Genomic DNA, 24,016 nt, shown 5'->3' with positions numbered 1-24,016 from the left:
GCGGTTCAAGAAGGCAGCTCACCACCACCTTCTCAAGGGCAATTAGGAATGGGCAATAAATGCTGGCCTTGCCAGCGACACCCACATCCCATGAATGAATAAAAAAGACTTTTCTCATGTTGCCTCCAGTTCTTTTGACAATCAAGTTATATCTGGGTCCTAATCCAATATTGGAAAACATTTAATTTTTTTTCTCTCTCTTTTATTAAGATCACAAATCTCTCCGTTATGAAGCAAAATCTATGTGAAACAAGCCCGTTTTAAAAGAAAACATAATTCTGATATCGGTATCACTGGGTCAGCATTTAATGCCCATCCTTAGTTGCCTGAGAAGGTGGTGGTGGGACTACTGCTTCAATTGGTGCAGTCCATGTGGTAAAGGTGCTCCCACAGTGCTGTTAGGTAGTGAGCTTGACCAGTAACAATAAAGAAATGTCGATATATATCCAAATCAGGATGGTGTTCGACTTTGAGGTGAATCTGGGAGTGCTGGTGTTCCCATGCACCTGCTGCCCTTGTTCTTCTAGGTGGTAGTGATCCCAGGTTTGGAAAGTGCAGTCAATGGAGGCTTGGTGAGTTGCTGCAGTGGATCTTGTATGTGGTACACACTGCTGCCACTGTACGCCAGTGGTGAAGGAAGAGAATGTTGAAGGCGGTGCCAGTCAAGTGGGCTGCTTTGTCCTCGATGGTGTTGAGCTTTCTTGTGTTGTTCGAGCTGTACCCATCCAGGCAATGGGAGAGTATTCCATCACACTCCTGATTCGTACGTTATGGATGGTGGAAAGGCTTTGCGGAGTCGGGAGGTTAGTTACTCGCCACAGAATTCCCAGCCTCTGACCTACTCTTGTAGCCATGATATTTATGTGACTGGTTCATGGTCGGGGAATCAGCATTTTTAATGTAATTGAATGGCACAGGGAAGTTACAATTTAATTTAAAAATTCAATATTTTCAAGAGGAATATGCTTCCTGACTATTACTGCAAAATGACTGTGCATTGGTAAGATGGGAGTGAGAGAAAGGGTTGTATTATTTGGAATAAGTGCATCCCTCGATCAGGTACACTATCCCATCAAACACTCCCCAGGCAGGTACAGCATGGGATTGACTGAAGGATTTGGAACACTTCCTGTTTGCAATCAGGTGAAACAGCTGCACCTGCAGAGGAGAGAGCTAACAGATTTACAACTTCAACTGTGGAACTGTTTCTATTTAGAGAGAACAAACCTACGAGTTATTTTGGAGAGGTGAGTGTCGGAGCACCGGAGAACTATTTCTTTTTGGACTGTTGGGGAAGGAGGAGACGCTGGAAGATCCAGGGATGGGGCTGCCAGATTCTATAGCCTTCCCCGTCTATTCTTGTGCTTTTCTTCCATCCTGCACAAAGGGGGCTCCCTCCCCCACCCCAACTGCATGGCTCGGGATGGTGGAGCTGCCCAGCTGAAGAAATATATAACAGCAGGAAGAGGACAGAACCAGGTGGCTCCAGCCGACCCAGGTGAAGAACCTTTCCCTGACTGGAAGACTGGACTTCGGACTCTGCAGTAAGGTGCTCCAACCACCTATTAAAAAGAAACTTCCTCGCAGCCCCTCTCTCTCTTCCACCACCTATCCTCCCCTTTTCCTTTCCATCCCTACACTCCTCCACTCCCATCCCCCATCATAACACGGGTGAGGTCCCGGAGGACTGGGGAATTGCTAATGTTGTCCCCTTGTTTAAGAAGGGTAGCAGGGATAATCCAGGTAATTATCGACCGGTGAGCCTGACGTCAGTGGTAGGGAAGCTGCTGGGGAAGATACTGAGGGATAGGATCTACTCCCATCTGGAAGAAAATGGGCTTATCAGTGATAGGCAACATGGTTTTGTGCAGGGAAGGTCATGTCTTACCAACTTGATAGAATTCTTTGAGGAAGTGACAAAGTTGATTGATGAGGGAAAGGCTGTCGATGTCATATACATGGACTTCAGTAAGGCGTTTGATAAGGTTCCCCATGGTAGGCTGATAGAGAAAGTGAAGGCGCATGGGGTCCAAGGTGTACTAGCTAGATGGATAAAGAACTGTCTGGGAAACAGGAGACAGAGAGTAGCAGTGGAAGGGAGTTTCTCAAAATGGAGACGTGTGACCAGTGGTGTTCCACAGGGATCCGTGCTGGGACCACTGTTGTTTGTGATATACATAAATGATCTGGAGGAAAGTATAGGTGGTCTGATTAGCAAGTTTGCAGACGACACTAAGATTGGCGGAGTAGCAGATACTGAAGGGGACTGTCAGAGAATACAGCAGAATATAGATAGACTGGAGAGTTGGGCAGAGAAATGGCAGATGGAGTTCAATCCGGGCAAATGCGAGGTGATGCATTTTGGAAGATCCAATTCAAGAGTGAACTATACAGTAAATAGAAAAGCCCTGGGGAAAATTGATGCACAGAGAGATTTGGGTGTTCAGGTCCATTGTTCCCTGAAGGTGGCAACGCAGGTCAATAGAGTGGTCAAGAAGGCATACGGCATGCTTTCCTTCATCGGACGGGGTATTGAGTACAAGAGTTGGCAGGTCATGTGACAGTTGTATAGGACTTTGGTTCGGCCACATTTGGAATACTGCGTGCAGTTCTGGTCGCCACATTACCAAAAGGATGTGGATGCTTTAGAGAGGGTGCAGAGGAGATTCACCAGGATGTTGCCTGGCATGGAGGGCGCTAGCTATGAAGAGAGGTTGAGTAGATTAGGATTATTTTCATTAGAAAGACGGAGGTTGAGGGGGGACCTGATTGAGGTGTACAAAATCATGAGAGGTACAGACAGAGTGAATAGCAAGAGGCTTTTTCCCTGGAGTGGGGGATTCAATTACTAGAGGACACGAGTTCAAAGTGAAAGGGGAAATGTTTAGGGGGGAAATGCGTGGAAATTTCTTTATGTAGAGGGTGGTGGGTGCCTGGAACGTGTTGCCAGCGGAGGTGGTAGACGCAGGCACGATAGCGTCTTTTAAGATGTATCTAGACAGATACATGAATGGGCAGGAAGTAAAGAGATACAGAACCTTAGAAAATAGGCGACAGGTTTAGATAGAGGATTTGGATCGGCGTAGGCTTGGAGGGCCGAAGGGCCTGTTCCTGTGCTGTAATTTTCTTTGTTCTTTTGTTCTTTATAACGCTTAAAAGTTTGAAAAAAAACTGTCATTTACTTTGTTCTGTAGGGGTGGGCGTAGCTCTTCAAACCGATGGCAAGTCCTTCTTCAGTGGTGGCGTGGCCTTCTCGCACGTACGCTGCAATACTATCTGCAATACTACTGTCTTTCCATTGTTGCACCCTTTTTAATAGAATCTGGCAGAAGGTCTGATTCAAGCTGCACTCTTCAATTGAGTAAAATTATCACCATGTCTCCTAACTACATAATGTCAAACCAAAGTTTGTGTATTTGCTGTAACATCTAAAAAGACAGGTACACTTGGCCGTTGTGGACAAGGAAAACGCTGCTGCATCTGCACCTATTGCCCCATCACCATTTTCGCTGATAGCATCAAAGCATGGGGATCAAGAACTACATCCACCCCAACATGTCAAAAGAAGCACGCGTAAAAGCAATGGCTGAGGTTGTAGGCTCCTCGGCCATTGTTGTTGCCTCTAAAATGTAGGGAAGGCGGTGTTTTCCTGAAGACAAGCGGGCAGTGTCCCCAGCCCTGAGCAAGGGACTCACTGTGGGCGGGACTTTTCTGGAAATGGACCTCCTGGAGGCCACTGCGCAATGGGTCACCTTGTCCGATGTCCCGCCCTTCATTCCTGGTGAGTTTCTTCTCCCCCACCTGCACCATCTGGGGGAGGTGAAGTCAGGGTTCACCCCGGTCTCGTTTGGCCTTCGGGAGAACAGCCTCCGGCATGTATACTCCTTCTGCTGCCAGTTATTTATGCAGCTGGCGCGGGAGGACGTCACGGAGGGTCAATTTTATGTGGTGTTCCAGGGGACGGTCTACCGTGTCTTCTGGACCTCAGACAGGATACAGTGCCATGCTCGTTAAGGGGTGGGGCATGTTTGAGAGAGCTGCCCACACCTCCAGGACATCAACTCCACCTTGGCGGCCCAGGGTGGCACCACTGCACCTCCCCCTACCCCTCTACACCTGCAATAACCACCCAGCGGTGGTTCCAGAGGCCGTGGTGGGGAGGGGGAAGACCTGTCTGGGTGGAAGGAAGGCACGGTGCAAGTCTAAACACCTGAAGGTGCGTGCCCTGGACACAAAACACCAAAGCTTGAGCTCAGCCCCAAGCCTGGCCCAGGGGAGCCAACCTGCCTTGCAGCTGAGCTTGAGCCCAAGGGATCTGGGTAGGGCGGGTGCGGAGGTACAAGCAGAGGCCTCCACTGCGATGCAGGTGTCTGAGGTTCCAAGCCCCTCCCGGAAGAAAGAAGGCGCCCCTCCTCTGAAGAGGGCCAGGAGTTGCGGGGTCCATCTCCTGGTATGGGTCCTCTGACGCCCCCCACGACCAGCACCATCAGGACTTCGAGCCCAAAGCGACAGGACAGAGTGATGAAAGCCCCTGTTAACTTAGCAACTCCTGATGAGGAGGGGGAGGGCCTGCCTGTGGTGTGGGAGCCTGTGGACCCCACGGGAGAAATCACTCCTTTGGCCGATGGGTCGGGTGTAATGGGTGGGGACCCGTGAAGGTCAATCCTCCCAGCAGCCTGTGCTGCCACCCAGGATCTGCCCAACCCAGAGGTCAATTTGCATAGTGCCCCCTCTGCTGGGCCTAAGGGCGCTGACGGGGTGAGAGATGGCCTCCTCTCTCCGCTCCAGCTGGATTTCCAAAGTCGGGACCTACCAACTCCCCTGGGTTGCTCACTGGCCTGGGGACGGAGCTGGAGGAAGCTCCTGAATTGCTGCCGCCCATTGGCCCCAGCTCCATAAATGAACCCAGAGAGAATTCCCCTGCCATCGATCCTGGGGGTCAGTTCGTGACGGAGGTGGCACCAGCTGACCCAGTCGGGCGTCGCCCCACAGCGTGTGGTGGCTGTGTCGGCCGCTGGTGATGACCTGGAAGAGGATGGAGACTCGGTGTGGGGCATGGGGGAACGATCTTGAATCCATCGCCAGTGAGGCGCTGGACTCCCTCGTGCCTCCTACCCAGTCTCCTCTCATCCCCACTGCAGAACTCTGGGACTTCCTCACGGTCTGCAGGTGTTGCCGCCCTCAAGAAGGGGGACAAGGGCGCAGAAATAAAACTGGCGGTGAGGCACTGTTTCAATGCGTTCCTCAATGGATTGCTGGGGAAGCGGAAGGCGAGGTGCACTTCCGCTCCCACCTCACAGTAAGGTGTTGGTGATGGGCTTCAAAGTTTTAACTGTACCCTCGAGGTGAGGGATCGCTCTGGTCCCCAGCGCGGCCAAGCATTGGTGGAGAAGTTGAGAGAACTGATCAGTTCCTTCGACTTGGTGGATGCCTGGCAGAATCTCCATTCTGACTCCAGCGCCTTCACATGGCGGTCTGGAGGAGGGTCCCGAATCGACCGCCTCTATATTTCACAGGCGTACGTCTCCTGCGTCTCGGCAGCCTCCATGTGACTGGTGCCATGCGAGATGGACCTGGTGTGGACGGAGTTCACTCTGCTCTGCACGTGGGCGTGGTCCATGTACTGGCATTTTAACAACCGGCTGCTGGAGGACGAGCAATTCCAGGACTCGTTCCGTCCATTCTGGGCCAACTGGAGAAGGAAGCAGGGAGGCGTCCCTTCCTTGAGGCTATAGTGGGATGTGGACAAGACTCACATCCATGCCTTCTGTCAGGAGGACGCGAAGGGGTCGACCAAGAAGCGGGAAGCCAAGATCAGGCACCTGGAGAGGGAGGTGCTTGAATGGCAGCCATACAAAGAAGAGCACGCTGAGGGACCTGAAGCTCATAGGGTTCAGAACTGCATACGCGAGGTCACGGGTCCAGAATCCGGAAGATTTGGACCGCACCTCACCCTTCTGCTACTCGTTGGAAAAATGGCAGGGGCTCCACAAGCAGCTTGTCAAGCTGCTGGCCGACGATGGATCCTCCATCATGGATCCGGAGGGAATTGGCCCCTTAGTCTGTACCTATTACAACATGTTGTTCTCTCTGGATCCGTCTTGTGGGAGGACCTGCTGAAGGTCAGCCCAGTGGGCGCCGAAAGACAGAAGGCTCCGCTAACGTTGGTGGCACTAATCGGCACCCTCCACCAGCTCTAGAGGGGCAAATGCTTGGGGCTGGATGGGCTAAACCTGGAGTTCCTCAGGGCGTTCTGGGAAGTCCTGGGGAGTGATTATGCTTAGCTCCTGGAGAAAGCCTGACAACCAGGAGCTACCCCTCGTGGTGCAGGGTAGTCATCGTCCTGCTGACAAAGAGTGGCGATCTCCACTTGCTTAAAAACTGGTATCCGATCTCCCTCTTCATCACCGATTATAAGATCTTTAAACTATGTCCACCTGCCTAGGTTCCCTGCTGGACCACACGATCCACCCCGACCAGTACTACACGGTCCTGAGCCGGTCTATACAGGACAACATCCACCTGGTCCGGGACCTGATCCATCTTTCCCGGATGAATGATGTCAGTCGCCTTTCTCTCCCTCAATCAGGAGAAGGCATTTGTCAGGGTGGATCACGAATACTGCGTGTTCGGACCAGGGCCGTATTTTGTAGCCTGGTCCAACATTTATATGCCACCGCAGAATGTGTGGTCAAAGTTAATGGGTCCTTACAGCGCCCCTTTGCTTTGCGAGAAGAGTACCACAGAATCGTTACAGTGCAGAAGGAGGCCATTTGGCCCATCGTGTCCACATTGGCTCTGTGAAAGAGTAATTCCCTCAGTTCTATTCCCCTGCCTTCTCCCCATAAACCTGCACATTCTTTCTTTTCATATAACCGTCGAATTCCCTTTTGAATGCTTCACTTGAACCTGCCTCCACCACGTTCTCAGGCAGCGCATTCCAGACCTTAACCACTCGCTGCATGAAAACGTTTTTCATGTCACTTGTGCTTCTCTTACCAAATACTTTAACGCTCGTTCTCGATCCTTTCACGAGTGGGAACAGTTTCTCTCCATCTACTCTGTCCGGAACCCTCATGATCTTGAATACCTCCATCAAATTATCTCTCAGAATCACAGAATAATACAGTGCAGAAGATGCCCTTCGGCCCACCGAGTCTGAACCGATGCATTAAAAACACCTGACCTGTCTACCTAATCCCATTTGCCAGCACTTGGCCCATAGCCTTGAATGTTATGATGTCCCAAATGCTCATCCAGGTACTTTTTAAAGAACGTGAGGCATCCCGCCTCTACCACCCTCCCAAGCAGGGCATTCCAGACCGTCACCACCCTCTGGGTAAAAAAAGTTTTTTCTCAAATCCCCCTTTAAACTCCTACCCCTCATCTTAAACTTGTGACCCCTCGTAATTGACCCTTCAACTAAGGGGAACAGCTGCTCCCTATCCACCCTGTCCATGCCCCTTAATCTTGTACACCTCGATCAGGTCACCCCTCAGCCTTCTCTGCTCCAGCGAAAATAACCCAAGCCTCTCCAACCTCTCCTCACAGCTTAAATGTTCCATCCCAGGCAACATCCTGGTGAATTGTCTCTGCACCCTCTCCAATGCAATCACATCCTTCCTATAATGTGGCGACCAGAATTGCACACAGTACTCCAGCTGTGGCCTTACCAAAGTTCTGTACAACTCCAACATGACCTCCCTGCTTTTGTAATCTATGCCTCGATTGATAAAGGCAAGTGTCCCATATGCCTTTTTCACCACCCTATTAACCTGCCCTTCTGCCTTCAGGGATCTATGGACAAACATGCCAAGGTCCCTTTGTTCCTCGGAACTTCCCAGTGTCAGGCCATTCATTGAATATTCCGTGTCACATTACTCCTTCCAAAGTGTATCACCTCACACTTTTCAGGGTTAAATTCCATCTGCCACTTTTCTGCCCATTTGACCATCCCGTCTATATCTTCCTGTAACCTAAGACACTCAACCTCACTGTTAACCACTCGGCCAATCTTTGTGTCATCCGCGAACTTACTGATCCTACCCCCCACATAGTCATCTATATTGTTTATATAAATGACAAACAATAGGGGACCCAGCACAGATCCCTGTGATACGCCACTGGACACTGGCTTCCAGTCACTAAAACAGCCGTCTGTCATCACGCTCTGTCTCCTACAGCTAAGCCAATTTTGAATCCACCTTATCAAGTTACCCTGTATCCCATGTGCATTTGCTTTCTTGATAAGTCTCCCATGTGGGACCTTGTCAAAGACTTTGCTGAAATCCATGTAAACTACATCAACTGCACTACCCTCATCTACGCACCTGGTCACATGCTCAAAAAATTCAATCAAATTTGTTAGGCATGACCTCCCTCTGACAAAGCCATGCTGACTATTCCTAATCAAACTTTGCCTCTCCAAATGGTGATAGATTCTCTCCTTCAGAAATTTCTCCAATAGTTTCCCTACCACTGACGTGAGACTCACTGGCCTGCAGTTCCCTGGCTTATCTCTACAACCTTTCTTAAATAGTGGGACCACATTAGTGTCTCTGGCACCTCCCCTGCGGCCAGAGAGGAATTAAAAATTAGGGTCAGAGCCCCTGCAATCTCCACCCTTGCCTCCCACAGCACCCTGGGACTCAAATCGTCCGGACCTGGAGATTTGTCCACTTTTAAGCCTTCCAAAACCTTGTCACTCCCTGTGACAATTTGCTCAACAACCTCACAGTCTCTCTCTCTAAGTTCCATATCTACATCCTCATTCTCTTCGGTAAAGACAGATGTGAAGTATTCGTTCAACACCCTACCAATGTCCTCTGGCTCCACCCACAAATTTCCCCCTTGGTCCCTAATGTTTCCTACTCTTTCCCTGGTTATCCTCTTCCCATTGATATACTTATAGAATATCTTGGGATTTTCCCTACTTTTACCAGCCAGAGCTTTCTCATATCCTCTCTTTGCTCTCCTAATTGCTTTCTTAAGCTCCATCCTACACTTTCTGTACTCCACTAATGCTTCCATTGATTTGCTCTCCTTGTATTTGCTAAAAGCCTCTCTTTTCCTTCTCATCGTACCCTGAATGTTTCTGGTCATCCATGGTTCTCTGGCCTTGTTGCTCTTACCTATTACCCTGGAGGGAACATGTTGGGCCTGTACCCTCCCCATTTCCTTTTTGAATGCCTCCCACTACTCTTCTGTCGAATTCCTGACAAGTAACTCTTTCCAGTCTACCTTGGCCAGATCCTGCCTTATTTTACTAAAATTCGCTCTCCCCTAATCCAAAACCCTTTTTTGCAACTTGTCTATTTTTCTCTCCATAACAAGCTTAAATTGTACCACGTTGTGGTCGATTTCACCAAAATGCTCTCCCAACATGTCAACCACCTGTCCGGCTTCATTCCCCAGAATTAGATCCAGCACTGCACCCTTCCTTGTTGGATCCTCTACATCTTGAGCTAAAAAGTTCTCCTGTATACATTTTAAGAACTCCACTCCGTCTAAGCCCTTAACACGATGACTATCCCAATTAATGTGGGAAAGTTGAAATCACCTAATATAATTACCCTATTATTTTTACACACCTCTGCAAATTGCGCACATATTTGCTCCTCAATTTCCTGCTGACTATCTGGGGGTCTATAATAAACACCTAGCAATGTGGCTGTTCTTTTTTTTATTCCTAAACTCTACCCATAAAGCTTCATTTGATGCCCCCTCCAAGATATCATCTCTCCTTACTGCAATAACTGACTCCTTAACTAATATTGCAATGCCCCCTCCTCTGTCTCGCCTGAAGATTCTACATCCCGGGATAATGAGCTGCCAATCCTGCCCCTCCCTCAACAATGTCTCCGTGATGGCTACTATATACACAATTCCACGTGCCAATTCTTGCCCTTAACTCAGCCGTTTTACCTGCAATACTCCTGGCATTAAAGTAGAGGCCATCCATCCTGGTCTTACTCCCTTGAAACTTACTTCCGCTGTATCCCCTCTGACTTGTTCGCTTTCCTGTGTTTAGCTGTGTCCTTCTTCTGCTAGGAGTCTGCATCCCCTCCCCCTGCCAAATTAGTTTAAACTCTTCCCAACAGCACTAGCAAACCCGCCAGCAAGGATGTTAGTCTCCCTCTGGTTCAGATGTAGACCATCCCTCTTGTACAGGTCCCACCTTCCCTAGAAACGGTCCCAGTGGTCCAGGAATCTAAAACCCTCCATCCTGCACCAACTCTTAAGCCACGCGTTCATCTGTGCTATTCTCCTATTTCTATACTCACTAGCACATGGCACTGGGAGTAATCCAGAGATTACAACCAGAGAGGTCCTGCTTTTTAGTCTACTCCCTGAATTCTTGATGCAAGACCTCATCCCTCTTTCTACCTATGTCATTGGTAACATGTACCATGACCTCTGCCTCATCACCCTCCCCATTCAGGATGCCCTGCAGCCGTTCAGTGACATCCCGGACCCTGGCACCAGGGAGGCAACACACCATCCTGGAGTCACGTTGATGGCCACAGTAGCGCCTATCTGTTCCCCTGACTATAGAATCTCCTATTACTATTGCTCTTCCTCACTTTCCCCCTTCCTGTACAGAAAGGCTGCTTGCGGTGCCAGAAGCTTGGCTCTGTTCGCACTCCCTGGAGGAACCAGCCTCATCAGCCTCCAAAATGGAATACCAATTTGCAAGCGGGACCCCAGGGGACTCCTGAGCTACCTGCCTGTTTCTCTTGGACTGCCTGGTGGTCACCCATTCCCTTCCTTAATTCCCTTCAGCTGCGGTGTGACCACCTCTCTATACGTGCTATCCACAATGCTCTTAGACTCGCGGATGCTCCACAATGTTTCCAGCCGCCATTCCAGCTCTGAAACCCAAGCTTCCAGCAGCTGCAGCTGGACACACTTCCTGCACACATACTGGTCCTGGGGACTGGAAATGTTCCCGGATTCCCTCATGCAGCAAGAGGAGCAAACCACGGCTTTAAGCTCTCCTGCCATGACTAAACCCTTTAAATTTAAAACTTAAGATTACAATTTTTAAAAAAACAACTAAGTCTTGCTAAAACAATGACTTACAATTCAATCCAGTTTGAAAAATACCCACCAGGACTTACTCACCAGTCAGCTGTGCTCTTTGGAAACTCTCAGCTCCCCTCACTCTGAGGACAGGGAAGAAATGAAAGGAGCTCCTCGCTCCCCCTCACCGAACTTCCTCAGTCACCAAACTGCCATTATAGCACTCTAATGCAACCCAAGTCAGCACTCCAGTGCTTTACTCTCAGCCTTCTCTTCTCCAAGGAAAACAGTCCTAACATCTCCAATCTATCTTCATAACTGGAATTTCTCATCCCTGGAACCATTCTCGTGAATCTTCTCTGTACTCTCTCCAATACCCTCACGTCTTTCCTAAAGTGCTGTGCCCAGAATTGGACGCAATAGTTGGACAATAGTGTCAACATAAGTGACAACAAGTTCAACATAACTTACTAGCTCTTGTACTCTATGCCCCAATTAATAAAGCCCAGGACACTGTATGCTTTATTGACCGCTCCCTCAACCTGTCCTGCCACCTTCAATGACTTATGCATATATACACCAAGGTCCCTCTGCTCCTGCACCCACTTTAGAATTGTACCCTTTATTCTATATTGTCTCTCCATGTTCTTCCTACCAAAATAAATCACTTCACATTTCTCTGCATTGAACTTCATCTGCCCATTCTAACTTGTCTATGCCCTTTTGAAGTTCTACACTATCCTCCTCACAGTTCACAATGCTTCACAATTAACCACTACTCTTTGTTTCCCGTCACAATTTCGTATCCATGTTGCTCTCGTCCCTTTTATTCTATGAGCTACATGATTAGGCATGAGTACTTCAGGGTTGCCCTATGTCTGGGCAATTATCTACCATCTGCGTGGACCCATTCCTTTGCCTGCTTTGCAGGAGGTTGACGGGGTTGGCTCTGCACGAGCCGGGCATGCGGGCCATCCTCTCGGCTGACACCGATGATGTGCTCCTCACCGTCACACATCCCGTTGACTTGCGGAAGATGAATGAGTACCAGCTGGCTCCCTTTCCTGCCGCATCCTCCACGAGGATCAATTGGGAGAAACGTTCCTGGTGGGTCAATGGCGTGTGGACTCCCTGATAGAGTAATTAACGCCTTTTGTGTGGAGAACCATGCACCTCCTCTATCTGGGAGTCCACCTGAGCCTCGTTGAAGAAACCTGGCTGGCAAACTGGCAGGAGTTGGAGGCGAACGTCACCACTCGGCTGGGGCCCTGGACAGAACTGCTCAGAGAGCTTTCCTACAGGGGCCCAGCGCTAGTCATAAACCAACTGGTGGCCTCAATGCTGTTTTACTGGTTGGTCATTTTGGTAGATTTCTTTTGGGGCAAAATAAAGCACTGTGTATCTGCTGTGGTCCCGAGTCTCCTGATTGAGGGCGGCAGCCAGTCGCTGATGTGCGCCCACACACGGCTGCGACTCTCTGCCTTCGGACCCTGCAGAGATACCTGTACGTTGAGCGTCTTCCCAGCTGGTGTGCGCTGGTGACGTTCCTGATAGTGAATTCCAGACAACCACCACACTGTGGGTGAAAAAGTTCTTCCTCATGTCCCCTCCAATCCTTCTACCAATCACCTTAAATCTGTGCGCCCTGGTAATTGACCTTTCTGCTAGGGGAAACCGGTCCTTCCTGCCTACTCTATCTAGGCCCCTCATAATTTTGTCCAGCTCAATTAAGTCATCCCTCAGCCTCCTCTGTTCCAAGGAAAACAACACTAGCCTATCCAATCTTTCTTCATAGCTGCAGCTTTTGAGCCCTGGCAACATTCTTGTAAATCTCCGCTGTACTCTTTCCAGAGCAATTATGTCCTTTCTGTAATGTGGCATCAAGAACTGTACGCAATACTCCAGTATTTTATACAGTTCCAGCATTACATCCCTGCTTTTGTATTCCATACCTTGGCCAATAAAGGAAAGCATTCCATATGCTTTCTTCACCACTCTATCTACCTGTCCTGCCACCTTCAGGGACCTGTGGACATGCACTCCAAGCTCACTTCTTCTACCCCTCTCAATATCCTCCCATTTACTGTGTATTCCCTTGCTTTATTTGCCCTCCCCAAATGCATTACCTCACAGTTTTCTGCATTGAATTCCATTTGCCACTTTTCCGACCACTCAACCAAACCATTGATATATTTCTGGAGTCTACGGCTATCCTCTTCACTATCAACTGCACAGCAATTTTTGTGTCACAGACCTGAAACGTTAACTCTGCTTCTCTCTCCACAGATGCTGCCTGATCTGCTGAGTATTTCCACCCCTTTTGTTTTTATTTACTATATCAAATGACATTATTCTGGTAAATAAGGTAGCAAATTTGAGATTCTCACGGGTCAGGTGAGAATAGATCATGTGAACTCACTGAAACAGAACACGACGGTGCAACAATCTTGCTTCAAAGCTGCAAATCAGAGTTCAGAGACAGCAACCAAGGTCAGTTCTTTTGATAGCCAAAGCACTGGTCAAGAGAGGGAAACCTCTGTCTGATGGGGAATTTCTGAAAGACTGCTTCGGCATCTGTGGCATGTCCTGACCAAAAGTCAGTGGTAGAGAAAACCAGCCTTTCACATCAGATCATTGCGAGCAGAGCAGGCGACCTAGCATCAGACATTCAAAATTGTCTGATCAAAAGACTCGATGCCTGTCAGTTTCACAGTTTAAGGATCGATGAAAGCTGAGTGACACAGCTCAATTGACAATCTTTGTACGAGGAGTCACCAAAACCTTTGAAGTCGTTGAGGAACTGCTCGACCCATGTCGAATGAAAGGCACGATGAGACAAAACATTTTCGATGAAGTAAAGCATGTCTAGGTGAAATTCAATCTCCCAGAGGACAAACGTGCGATGATAGGCAAGCACAATGGTTTTGCCACATAATTACCACATGAAGGCATCACACATCACTGCATCATTCACCAAGAACAGCTGGGTGCAAAGTCCCTGGAGATGAAAAGGTTATTTCTGCAGTCAATTTCATAAGGTCCGAACGGCTCAATCACAGACCATTCCAAGCCATACTTGCAGAGGTAGGATCAGACTATAATGTCATTTACTTCAGCCACGCTTGCTGGCTCAGCAGGGCGGCCACACTAGCCAGATTCTGGTCACTGCATAAAGAAATAAAAACCTTCATGACAAGCAAGGAAAGGATGTAAGCTTCATGGACAATGATGACTGGTTGGACAACCTGGCGTTTCTAGTTGACATCACCAAGTTTCTTGCAGACTTGAAGGTGAAACTGCAAGGAAAGGATCGATTTGTCCACAAACTGTATGAGCCATGTCCAAGAATTCATTTGGAAGTTATAATTGATTCAGAAACAGTTGATTAAGAAGAAAACTATGCTCTTCACAACGCTATCAACAAGACATGCAGAGACAGTGAACCATGAAAAGCATTCTGCACTAATCAGCAGCTTGAGAGATGAATTCAAACAAAGGTTTGTGGATTTTAGGGAACTATGTGGTGAACTGAAGTTGTTCGCAACTCCATTTGGAACTGATGCTTCTGGCATATTTCAACTGGAACTGAGATCCAAAATGACAGTGACATGAAGAGAGCTTTCACAGAGCATGACCTGACATTTTATAGTCGATATGTTCCAGCAGTGTCTTACCCAAATGTCTCCAAACATGCACTTCGATTCATAGCACTGTTTGGCAGCACATATTGCTGCAAACAGCATTTTTCAAGCATGAAAAGCATCAAAAAAAAGACCAAGGTCAGTCCTGACAGATGGACATCCAGCTGGATGACTGTACATTGCTACATCAAGTGTGCGGGCAGGTTCTGACTACCTGTGCAAGCAAAAACAATGCCAGGTATCTCACTATATCAGTGTTCAACATGATGACGTGAAAGTAAGTTAATTATTCTTCTCAGTTTGCGCTTCTTTACAAAAACACACATTTGTTATTGTTTTGATTAATCGCAAGATAAATTTTCCATGCTTTTATCTTTCTGAAATTTGCTCACTGGCCCCCCACGCAGAGCATAAATTGTAATGTGGCCACCCCCCCTCGCCACCACCCGCCCCCCCACCCCCACCCATCCGGTGAAAAGTCTAGGCAATCCTGCTCTACACCGTCCCAACACACACTTCCAGGGCAGATACAACATGGGTTAGCCAGTTAAAGCTACGCTATTTAACTTTCACCATTTTAAAAAAAGCATTGAGATGAAAGGTGGTAAATATAGCAAGTGGTTTACCTTGTCTCAATAATTTACAAATAGCTTCACATTCATTGTGTTGAACAATCTTTGATCCATGTCTATCGGTGAACAGGGAAACGGGGATCAATCGAGGGAGCAAATTACAGAAGTCAAGATACTGGCAGGAGGTGCTTCATTTAATATAAAGTGAAAGCTGAGACTGCAGCTAGAATCATAGAATGGTTGCAGCACAGAAGGAGGTCATTCAGCCCATTGTATCCAAGCCAGCTCTCCAAGAGCAACTCAGCTAAACCTCTGCCTTTTCCCTGTAGCCCTGCAATTTTTTTCCCTTCAGATAATTATCCAATACTATTTTGAAAGCCACGATTGAACCTGCCTCCACCACACTCAGGCAGTGCATTCCATATCCTAACCACTCGCTGTGTAAAAAAGTTTTTCCTCATGTTGCCTTTGGTTCTTTTGCCATCCACCCAATCACCTTAAATCTGTGTCCTCTGGTTCTTTATCCTTCTACCAATGGGAACAGTTTTTCTCCATCTTCTCTGTCCAGATGTCTCATGATTTTGAACAGCTGTCAAATCTCCTCTCAATCCTTCTCTTCTCTAAGGAGAACAGTCATAGCCGCGCCAATCTGTCCATGTAACTGAAGTTCCTCATCCCTGGAACCATTCTTGTACATCTTTTCTGCACCCTCTCCAATGGCTTCACATCCTTCCTAAAGTGTGGTGCCCAAAATTGGATAGAATACTCCAGTTGAAGGCAAACCAGTGATTTATAAAAGTTCATCATAACTTCCTTTCTTTTGTCTCCATGCCTATATTTATAAAGCCCAGGATTCTGTATGCCATATTTATCGCTTTCTCAACCTACCCTGCCACATTCAATGATTTGTGCATTCCCAGGTCCTTCTGCTCATACACCCCCTTCAGAATTGTACTCTTTATTTTCTATTGCCTCTCCTATTTTTCCTACCAAAATGTATCACTTCACACATCTCTGCATTAAATTTCATCTGCCACGTATCCATCCATTCCACCAGCCTGTCTTTGTCCTTGGAGTCAATCACTATCCTCCTCACACTTGACAACACTTCCAAGTTTTGTGTTATCCAAAAATTTAGAAATTATGCATGCAAGTATTATGAGCTGTGGAGACTTCAAAAAGAGCAAATCTGCAGGGAAATCAGAGATGTGCAAGAACTATGGAATGGTGACAAATGGGAATTTAACTACTCAAATATCAGTTGGGATAATATTAGAGTATTTCTGAAATGTGTTCAGGAGAACTTCCTTGACTAGTATGTTCAGTCCAACTAGGAAAGAGGCATTACTAGAATGGTTCCAGATCCGAGAGACTTCAGTTACGTGGACAGATTGGAGCAGCTGCAACTGTTCTTCTCAGAGATTAAGATTAGAGTAGACAGGGAAAAATTGTTCCCATTGGTGGACCAGAGGATACCAATTCAATTTGATTGGAAAAAAGATCCAGAGGTGACATGAGGACTCAGTCATTTATGGCACAGGAGGCCATATCGAGTCCATGCCAACTCTCCAGAGCTTTGCAATCAGTCCCACTCCCCGGCTCAATCCCCATCGCTCTGCAATTCCATTCCTCTCAGGTGGCCATCTAACTTCCTCTTGAAGTCATTGATTGTCTCTGCTTCCACCACCCCTGTGGGCAGCGAGTTCCAGGTCATTATCACCCGCTGTTTAAAAAAGTGCTTCCTCATATTCTCCCTGCACGTTTTGCTGAAAACTTTCAATCTGTGTCCCCGAGCCCTTGTATCATTTGCTAATGGTTTTTCCTTGTCTAAACTTATCTAAATCTGTCATAATTGTGTTCACTATTAAATTTTCCCTCCAACTCCTTGTTCTAAGAAGAGCAAACCCAGTTTTTCCAACCTAACCTTGTAACTAAAATCCCTCATCCCTGGAGCCATTCTGGTAAATCTCCTCTGCACCCTCTCAAAGACCCTCACATCCTTCCTGACGTGCAGTGACCAGAACTGGATGTAAACTCTAGTTGGGGTCTAATCAGAATTTTATGAAGGCTCAGCACAACTTCCCTGCTTTTATGCTCTCTACCTCTATTTATAAAGGCAAAGATCCCATATGCTTTACTAACCACTCTCTCAATATGTCCTATCACCTTCAAAAATCGATGCACAAACACCCAAAGATCACTCTGTTCCTGCACACTCTTTAGAACGGTGCCATTAAGCATATATTGCCTCTCCCTATTCCTTCTACTAAAATACATCACCTCACGTCAGTATTAAATTCCATCTGCCACCTCTGCTCATTCTGCTAGCCCTGCTCTATCCTATTGCAGGTGGTTCATATCATCCTCACTGGTTGTCGCACCTCCAGTTTTGGTGTCGTCAGCAAATTGAGATTCTACACCGTATTCCAAGATCAAAGTCATTTATATATAGGAAAAAAAGCAGTGGTCCCAACACTAACCCTTGGGGAACACCACTGTCTACCATCCCCCACTCTGAATGGCAACCATTTACTATGACTAACTGTTTTCTGTGCTCAAGTCAATTTTTTATTCAAATGAACACTGACTCTCCTATTTTTTTTTATTCGTTCATGGGATACAGGTGTCGCTGGTTAGGCCAGCATTTACTGCCCATTCCTATTCAAACTGAATGGTTTGCTAGGCCATTTCAGGGGACATGTTTAAAGAGTCAACAACATTGCTGTGGGTCTGGAGTCACATGTAGGCCAGACCAGGTAAAGATGGCAGAGGGGAGGCGGTGGCGTAATCGTAATGTCACGATTAGTAATCCAGAGCCCAGGCTAGTGCTCTGGGGACAAGGGTTCAAATTTACAACAATCGACAATGGTTTCATCATCACCTTTAGACTAGCTTTCTTAATTCCAAATTTATTAACTGAATTCAAATTTCACCATCTGCCATGGTGGGATTTGAACTCATGTCTTGAGCATTAGCCTGGGGCTCTGGGATTACTAGTCCAGTAACATTACCACTATGCCACTGCCTCCCCTATTCCATGAGCCTCAATTGTTAACCAGCCTTTTATATGGTCACTTATCAAATGCTTTCTTAAAATCCATATAAATAACATCTACTGCATTTCCTTCATCAACCTTCTCTGTTACTTCATCAAAAAATTCAATTATATTAGTCAAGCATGATGCCATGCTGACTATCCTTAATTAACTCAAATCTCACTAAGTATCCATTGATATTTTCCCTGATTAGCATTTGTAAAACCTTACCCACCACTGACGTTAAACTAACTGGCCTCTAGTTGCTGGTACTGTCCTTACACCCTTTATTGAATAAGGGTGTCACATTTGTCACTTTCCAATCTGCTGGCACCTACCCTGCATCTAGGGAAGATTATGGCTAGCCCTTCCGCTATCTCGATCCCCACTTCCTTTAACAACCTGGGATGCAAGCCATCCAGATGAGTTGACTAATTTATCCTAAGCACAGCCAGCCTTTTTAGTACCTCCCCCCCTCTCAATTACCTCTATTTTTTTTCAGTCTCCATTTCCTTAGTGAACACTGATATAAAGTATTCACTAAGTATATTAGCTTTGCCCTATGCCTTTAAGTATATATTACCCTCTCTGTCCCTAACAGGTCCCACTCTTCCCCTTACTCCTTGCTTACGATTTACATGACAGCAGATCTTTGAGTTCCCTTTTATGTTGACGCCATTCTATTTCATATTCTCTCTGCCAGTCTTATTTTCCTCTTCACCTCCCTTGAATCATGCACCCTCTTTATTTCATTATCGGTCTCCCTCATCAATCATGTTCTTGGTTCCTCTACCTTTCATCCTTGTTAGAATGTTTCTAGCCTGTACCTGAAGCATCTCATCCATAAAGATAACCCATTGTTCCGATGCAACTCTTACCGTCAGTCTTTGGATCCATGCTACCCTGGCTAGATCCCTTCTCATTGCGTTGAAATTAGCCCTCTTCCAATCTAGACATTCTACCTTATTTTGTTCCTCGCTTTTCTGAATTACTAGTCTAAACCTCATGATACGAATACCACTCTTACCCAAGTGCACCCCATGGACACCTGGCCCACCTCATTTTCCAACATCAGATCCAGGAAATACTTTTTTTTTACACAATGAGTGGTTAGGATCTGGAATGCAGTGCCTGAGAGAGAGATGGAGACAGATTTAATTGTGGTTTCCAAATGAGTATCAGATATTTATCTGAAGAGAGAACATTTGCAAGGCTATGGGGAAAAGGGCAGGGGAGCAGACCTGACCGAGTTGCTCTCAGTGAGCTGGCACAGACACAACGGGCCAAATGGCCTCCACCTGTGCTGTAACCATTCTATGATTCTGGTCTATTTGAATCAAGTAGAAATGAAATTAAGCAGATCTCACTGGCAGAATGTTTTTTGGGATGGGAATTCAATTCAAATCAGTCAAGTCATTTGAATTCAGATAATTATTTAAGGAACAAACTTTGAATGGGAAGGTTTTTTTGGCAATTTCAATTTGAGTTAAGCAGCTTCAAATTAGGAATAGAATGTAGTCTTTTGAATCTATATTATTAAAAAAATAACCATTAATTGGATTATAGCCTCTGTTTTCTGTTGTAGCTAGCTTGCTTTCCATTCTGTTACTTGGCCCCTGACTGTGCATCTCCTTTGGCTTGGTGTCCATTTTTAAAAAATTTGTTTTATGGGATGTGGAGGTCGCTGGCTAGGCCAGCATTTATTGCCCATCCCTAATTGCCCTTGAGAAGGTGATGAACCACCTTCTTGAACCACTGCAGTCCATGTTGGGTAGGTACACCTATGGTGCTATTAGGAAGGGAGTTCCAGGATTTTGACCCAGCGACAGTGAAAGAGCAGCGATATAGCTCCAAGTCAGGATGGTGCATGGCTTGGAGGGGAACTTGCAGGTGGTGGCATTCCGTCCTCCTTGTCCTTCTAGGTGGTAGAGGTCACGGGTTTGGAATGTGCTACCTGAGTAGCCTTGGTGTGTTGCTGCAGTGCATTTTGTAGATAGTACACAGTGCTGCACTGTGCATTGGTGTTGGAGGGAGTGAATGTGTAAGAACCGGGTGCCACCCCTCACACCCTTCTGAAGTGTCTTGGGACACTTTTCTTACTTTAAAGGTGTTATAGCAATGTAAGCAGTTGTTGGTGCAGAAACTTACAGGAAATGTGTGTAGACTGTGTCTCCCATGAAGCCGGATAGGATGATGTGCTTTTTGGTGATATCGTAGACTGGCAGCTCCACGCCCACTACAATGGCCGCTCGCTGAGCAGTGAGGCTCACGCCCTGTTAATCACACAGAGCAACACATCTGAACAGGGTACAAAGCACAGCTCCCAGCACACAAACATATCGTAGCATATCATCCCCACTGAGGAGAATTTTGGGCTGGTATATGTTATCTGTCACAGTCCTCGTTGTCAAATCCCCCCTAACTATCTTTCCATACCAGTCAAACACTTCAGTATAAAGACTGAAAGCGTTAATCTGCAGCAGCATCTTTGGTTTGAAGAATGTCAGAAATAGGAGCAAGAGTCATAGTCATGAAGTCAGAGATACAACACTGAAACAGGCCCTTCAGCCCACCGAGTCTGTGCCGACCATCAACCACCCATTTATACTAATCCTACATTAATCCCATATTCCCTACCACATCCCCTCCAACATTAATCCCATATTCCCTACCATTCTCCTACCTACACTAGGGGCAATTTACAATAGCCAATTTACCTATCAACCTGCAACTCTTTGGTGGTGGGAGAAAACCAGAGCACCCGGCAGAAACCCACGCGGTCACAGGGAGAACTTGCAAACTCCACACAGACAGTACCCAGAATTGAACCCGGGTCGCTGGAGCTGTGAGGCTGCGGTGCTAACCGCTGCCCCACTGTGCTGCCATTCAACCCCTCAAACCTGTTTCACCTTTCAATAAAATCATGGCTGATGACTTACCTCAACTCCACTTGCCCACACTATCCCTATACCCTTTAATTCCCTTAGTAGCTGCCTATCGATCTCAGCCTTGAACATTCTCATCGACTGAGCATCCACAGCCCTCTGGAGTATAGACTTTCAAAGATTCACAACCCTCTGAGGGAAGAAATTTCTCCTCATCTGAATCCTAAATGGCTGATCCCTTATCATGAGACTATGACTCCTAGTTCTAGACTCTGTAGCCAGGGGAAACAGCATCTACCCTGTCAAAAATAATTTTATACATTTCAATGAGATCACCTTTCATTCTGTTAAACTCCAAAGAATATAGGACCATTCTACTCTGTCTGCTCACAGGACAATCCCCTCATCCCATTTTTGCAGCATTTTTGAGGCATGAATTCTTACAGAAATGGGGCAAAGTTCTATTTCCAAATGCTCAAATTAGTGAGAATATTTTAGTTTTCTCAGATCTGTGACCAGAGCATTGTTACAATTACAGTAACTGCTCCTTTATTAGGGCAACTCTCTCAATTCTGACTTTCGTCCACACAAGCTTTCATGTTCACGCCTATCCAGTTTATGCTTCAGATAGACTGTGGTCTGGGCTGAAATTTGTGCCTTGATTCACCACCCTGGCTGGGTTAGCACAGCCCAGGGGCAGGGATTAAACCTAACTGCAGTGAGTCACTTACTTGAGAATGTGTGGGAGCTCCACCATACTCCTTTCAAAGACACAAAAACTAGCACAGTGCCAGTCCAACATATACCAGAGGAAACACCATAAAGGCTAAAAGACACAGGAACATACTGAAACAGCATGTCAACCAATCTCCCGCAATATTTAAATTATTTATAAAATACAGTTCAAAACCCTTACAAGTCCCATTCAATAACCTCTTTTAGGAAGTCTCTGGAGACAAATTAAGGGAGCAGTTCCTCACAGAACTGCTGTTGGCACATTATCAGTGGTGAAGCAAATAGGGAATGAGGCAACATGAAGATCAAACTATTTATCAATGGTCACACAATTGAAACGTTCATTATTGTTGACACGTAGCTCCTTTCTCTATGTACAGTCTGTTTTTGAAAGCCGACAATTGAAAAATACAACTGTCAAGTGGTAAGAAATGGAATCATTAGATTACACAAAGCAGCTGTGACTACTGAGGATAAACAGATCCTGCAAGCAGCCAGCAACATGACAAAGGAGTACTGTAATGTCACTTGGATCTCTCAACACCAAGATACTGCACCAGCTGCCTGAAACGAACAGTCAGTTCACAGGTGAAGTGTACTTTCTATGATCAAGTCAACTTTATTTTTAAAAAGTTTAATAATCTGCAAGGTAATTTTCAATTATTCATTTTGACAGATCAACTGTCCAAAATATCATGGAATAAAATGGTTACAACATAAGAGGAGACCATTCGGCCTGTTGTCTCCATGCTGGCTCTCCAAGACCAACTCACCTAGTCCCATTCCCTTGCCCTTTTCCCACATAGGCCTGCAATTTTTTTTCTCTTCAGATAATTATCCAATTCTCTCTTGAAGGCCACAATTGAATCTACCTCCACCACACACTCAGGCAGTGCATTACATATTCTAACCCCTTGCTGCATAAGAAAGTTTTTCTTCATACCCCAATGTCCACCTGTCTGCCAAAGGGAACAGTTTCTGCCTATCGCCTCTGTCTAGACCCCTCATGATCTTGAAAACCTCTATCAAATCTCCTCTTCTCCAAGGAGAACAGCCCCAGCTTCTCCAATCTATCCACATAGCTGAAGTTCCTCATGCCTGGAACCATTCTCATGTATCTTTTCTGCACCCTCTGTAATGCCTTCACATCCTTCCTAAAGCATGGTGCCCAGAATTGAACACAATACTCCAGTTGCGGCCAAACCAGTGTTTTATACAGATTTTTTCCCCCTGTGCTGTACTGTGCTTTGTTCTTCTTCATAGCCTCCTTGCTTTTGTACTTATCCCCCTATTTAAAAAGCTCAGGATCCTGTATGCTTTAACCACTTGCTCAACTTGCCCTGTCACCTTCAATGATTTGTGCACATAAATCTCCAGGAACCTCTGTTCCTAAATCCACTTTAGAACTTTCCTTTATTTTTATCGTCTCTCCTTGTTCATCTTACCGAAATATATAATTTCACATGTCTCTGCATTAAATTTCATCTGCCACTTGTCTGCCCATTCCACCAGCCTGTCTACCTCCTCAAAGTTTATTATTATCCTACAAGTTTATGTCATCTGCAAATTTCAAAACTATGACCTGTATGCACTCATGTAGGTCATCAATATAGATCAAGAAAAGCAGAGGGTTCCAACACCGACCCCCCAGGAACCACACGACATACTTTCCTCCAGTCCAAAAGACAGCTATTCATCACAACTCGCTGCTTCACATCACTCAGCCAACTTCGTATCCATGCTGATACTGCTCCTTTTATTCCATGGGCTCTAACTTTGCTAACAAGCCTGTTATATGGCACTTTATCAATGCCTTTTGGAAGTCCACCACATCAACATTACCCTCATCAAAAAACTCAAGCATTTTAGTTAAACATGATTTGCTCTTAACAAATCCATGCTCTTTCCTTAATTAATTCACATTTTTCCAAGTGAGTTAATTTTGCCCGAAATCATCATTTCGAAAAGCTTTTCCCCCACTGAGATTAAACTAACTGACCTGTACTTGCTGGGCAAGTTTATTGAACATTTGCATTCCCCCAGTCCACTGGCACCACCCTTGCATCTAAGGAGGATTGGAAGATTATGGCCAGTACCTCCCACAATTTCCACCTTACTATGCCCAG

General features: G+C 46.3%; 1 protein-coding gene across 1 annotated transcript in view; it reads right to left on the bottom strand.

The window, feature by feature from the left end:
* Positions 1–24,016, bottom strand: part of LOC137365622 (kidney mitochondrial carrier protein 1-like) — an 83,774-nt gene that overhangs the window by 10,181 nt on the left and 49,577 nt on the right. Inside the window, exon 6 of the mRNA XM_068027998.1 lies at positions 20,419–20,543. Coding sequence (XP_067884099.1) covers positions 20,419–20,543 — 125 coding nt within the window. The remainder of the gene's footprint in view (positions 1–20,418; positions 20,544–24,016) is intronic.

The sequence above is a fragment of the Heterodontus francisci genome, unplaced genomic scaffold (assembly GCF_036365525.1).
Source record: "Heterodontus francisci isolate sHetFra1 unplaced genomic scaffold, sHetFra1.hap1 HAP1_SCAFFOLD_96_1, whole genome shotgun sequence".
Lineage (NCBI taxonomy): Eukaryota > Metazoa > Chordata > Chondrichthyes > Heterodontiformes > Heterodontidae > Heterodontus > Heterodontus francisci.
This window is presented reverse-complemented; position numbering and strand designations above follow the sequence as displayed.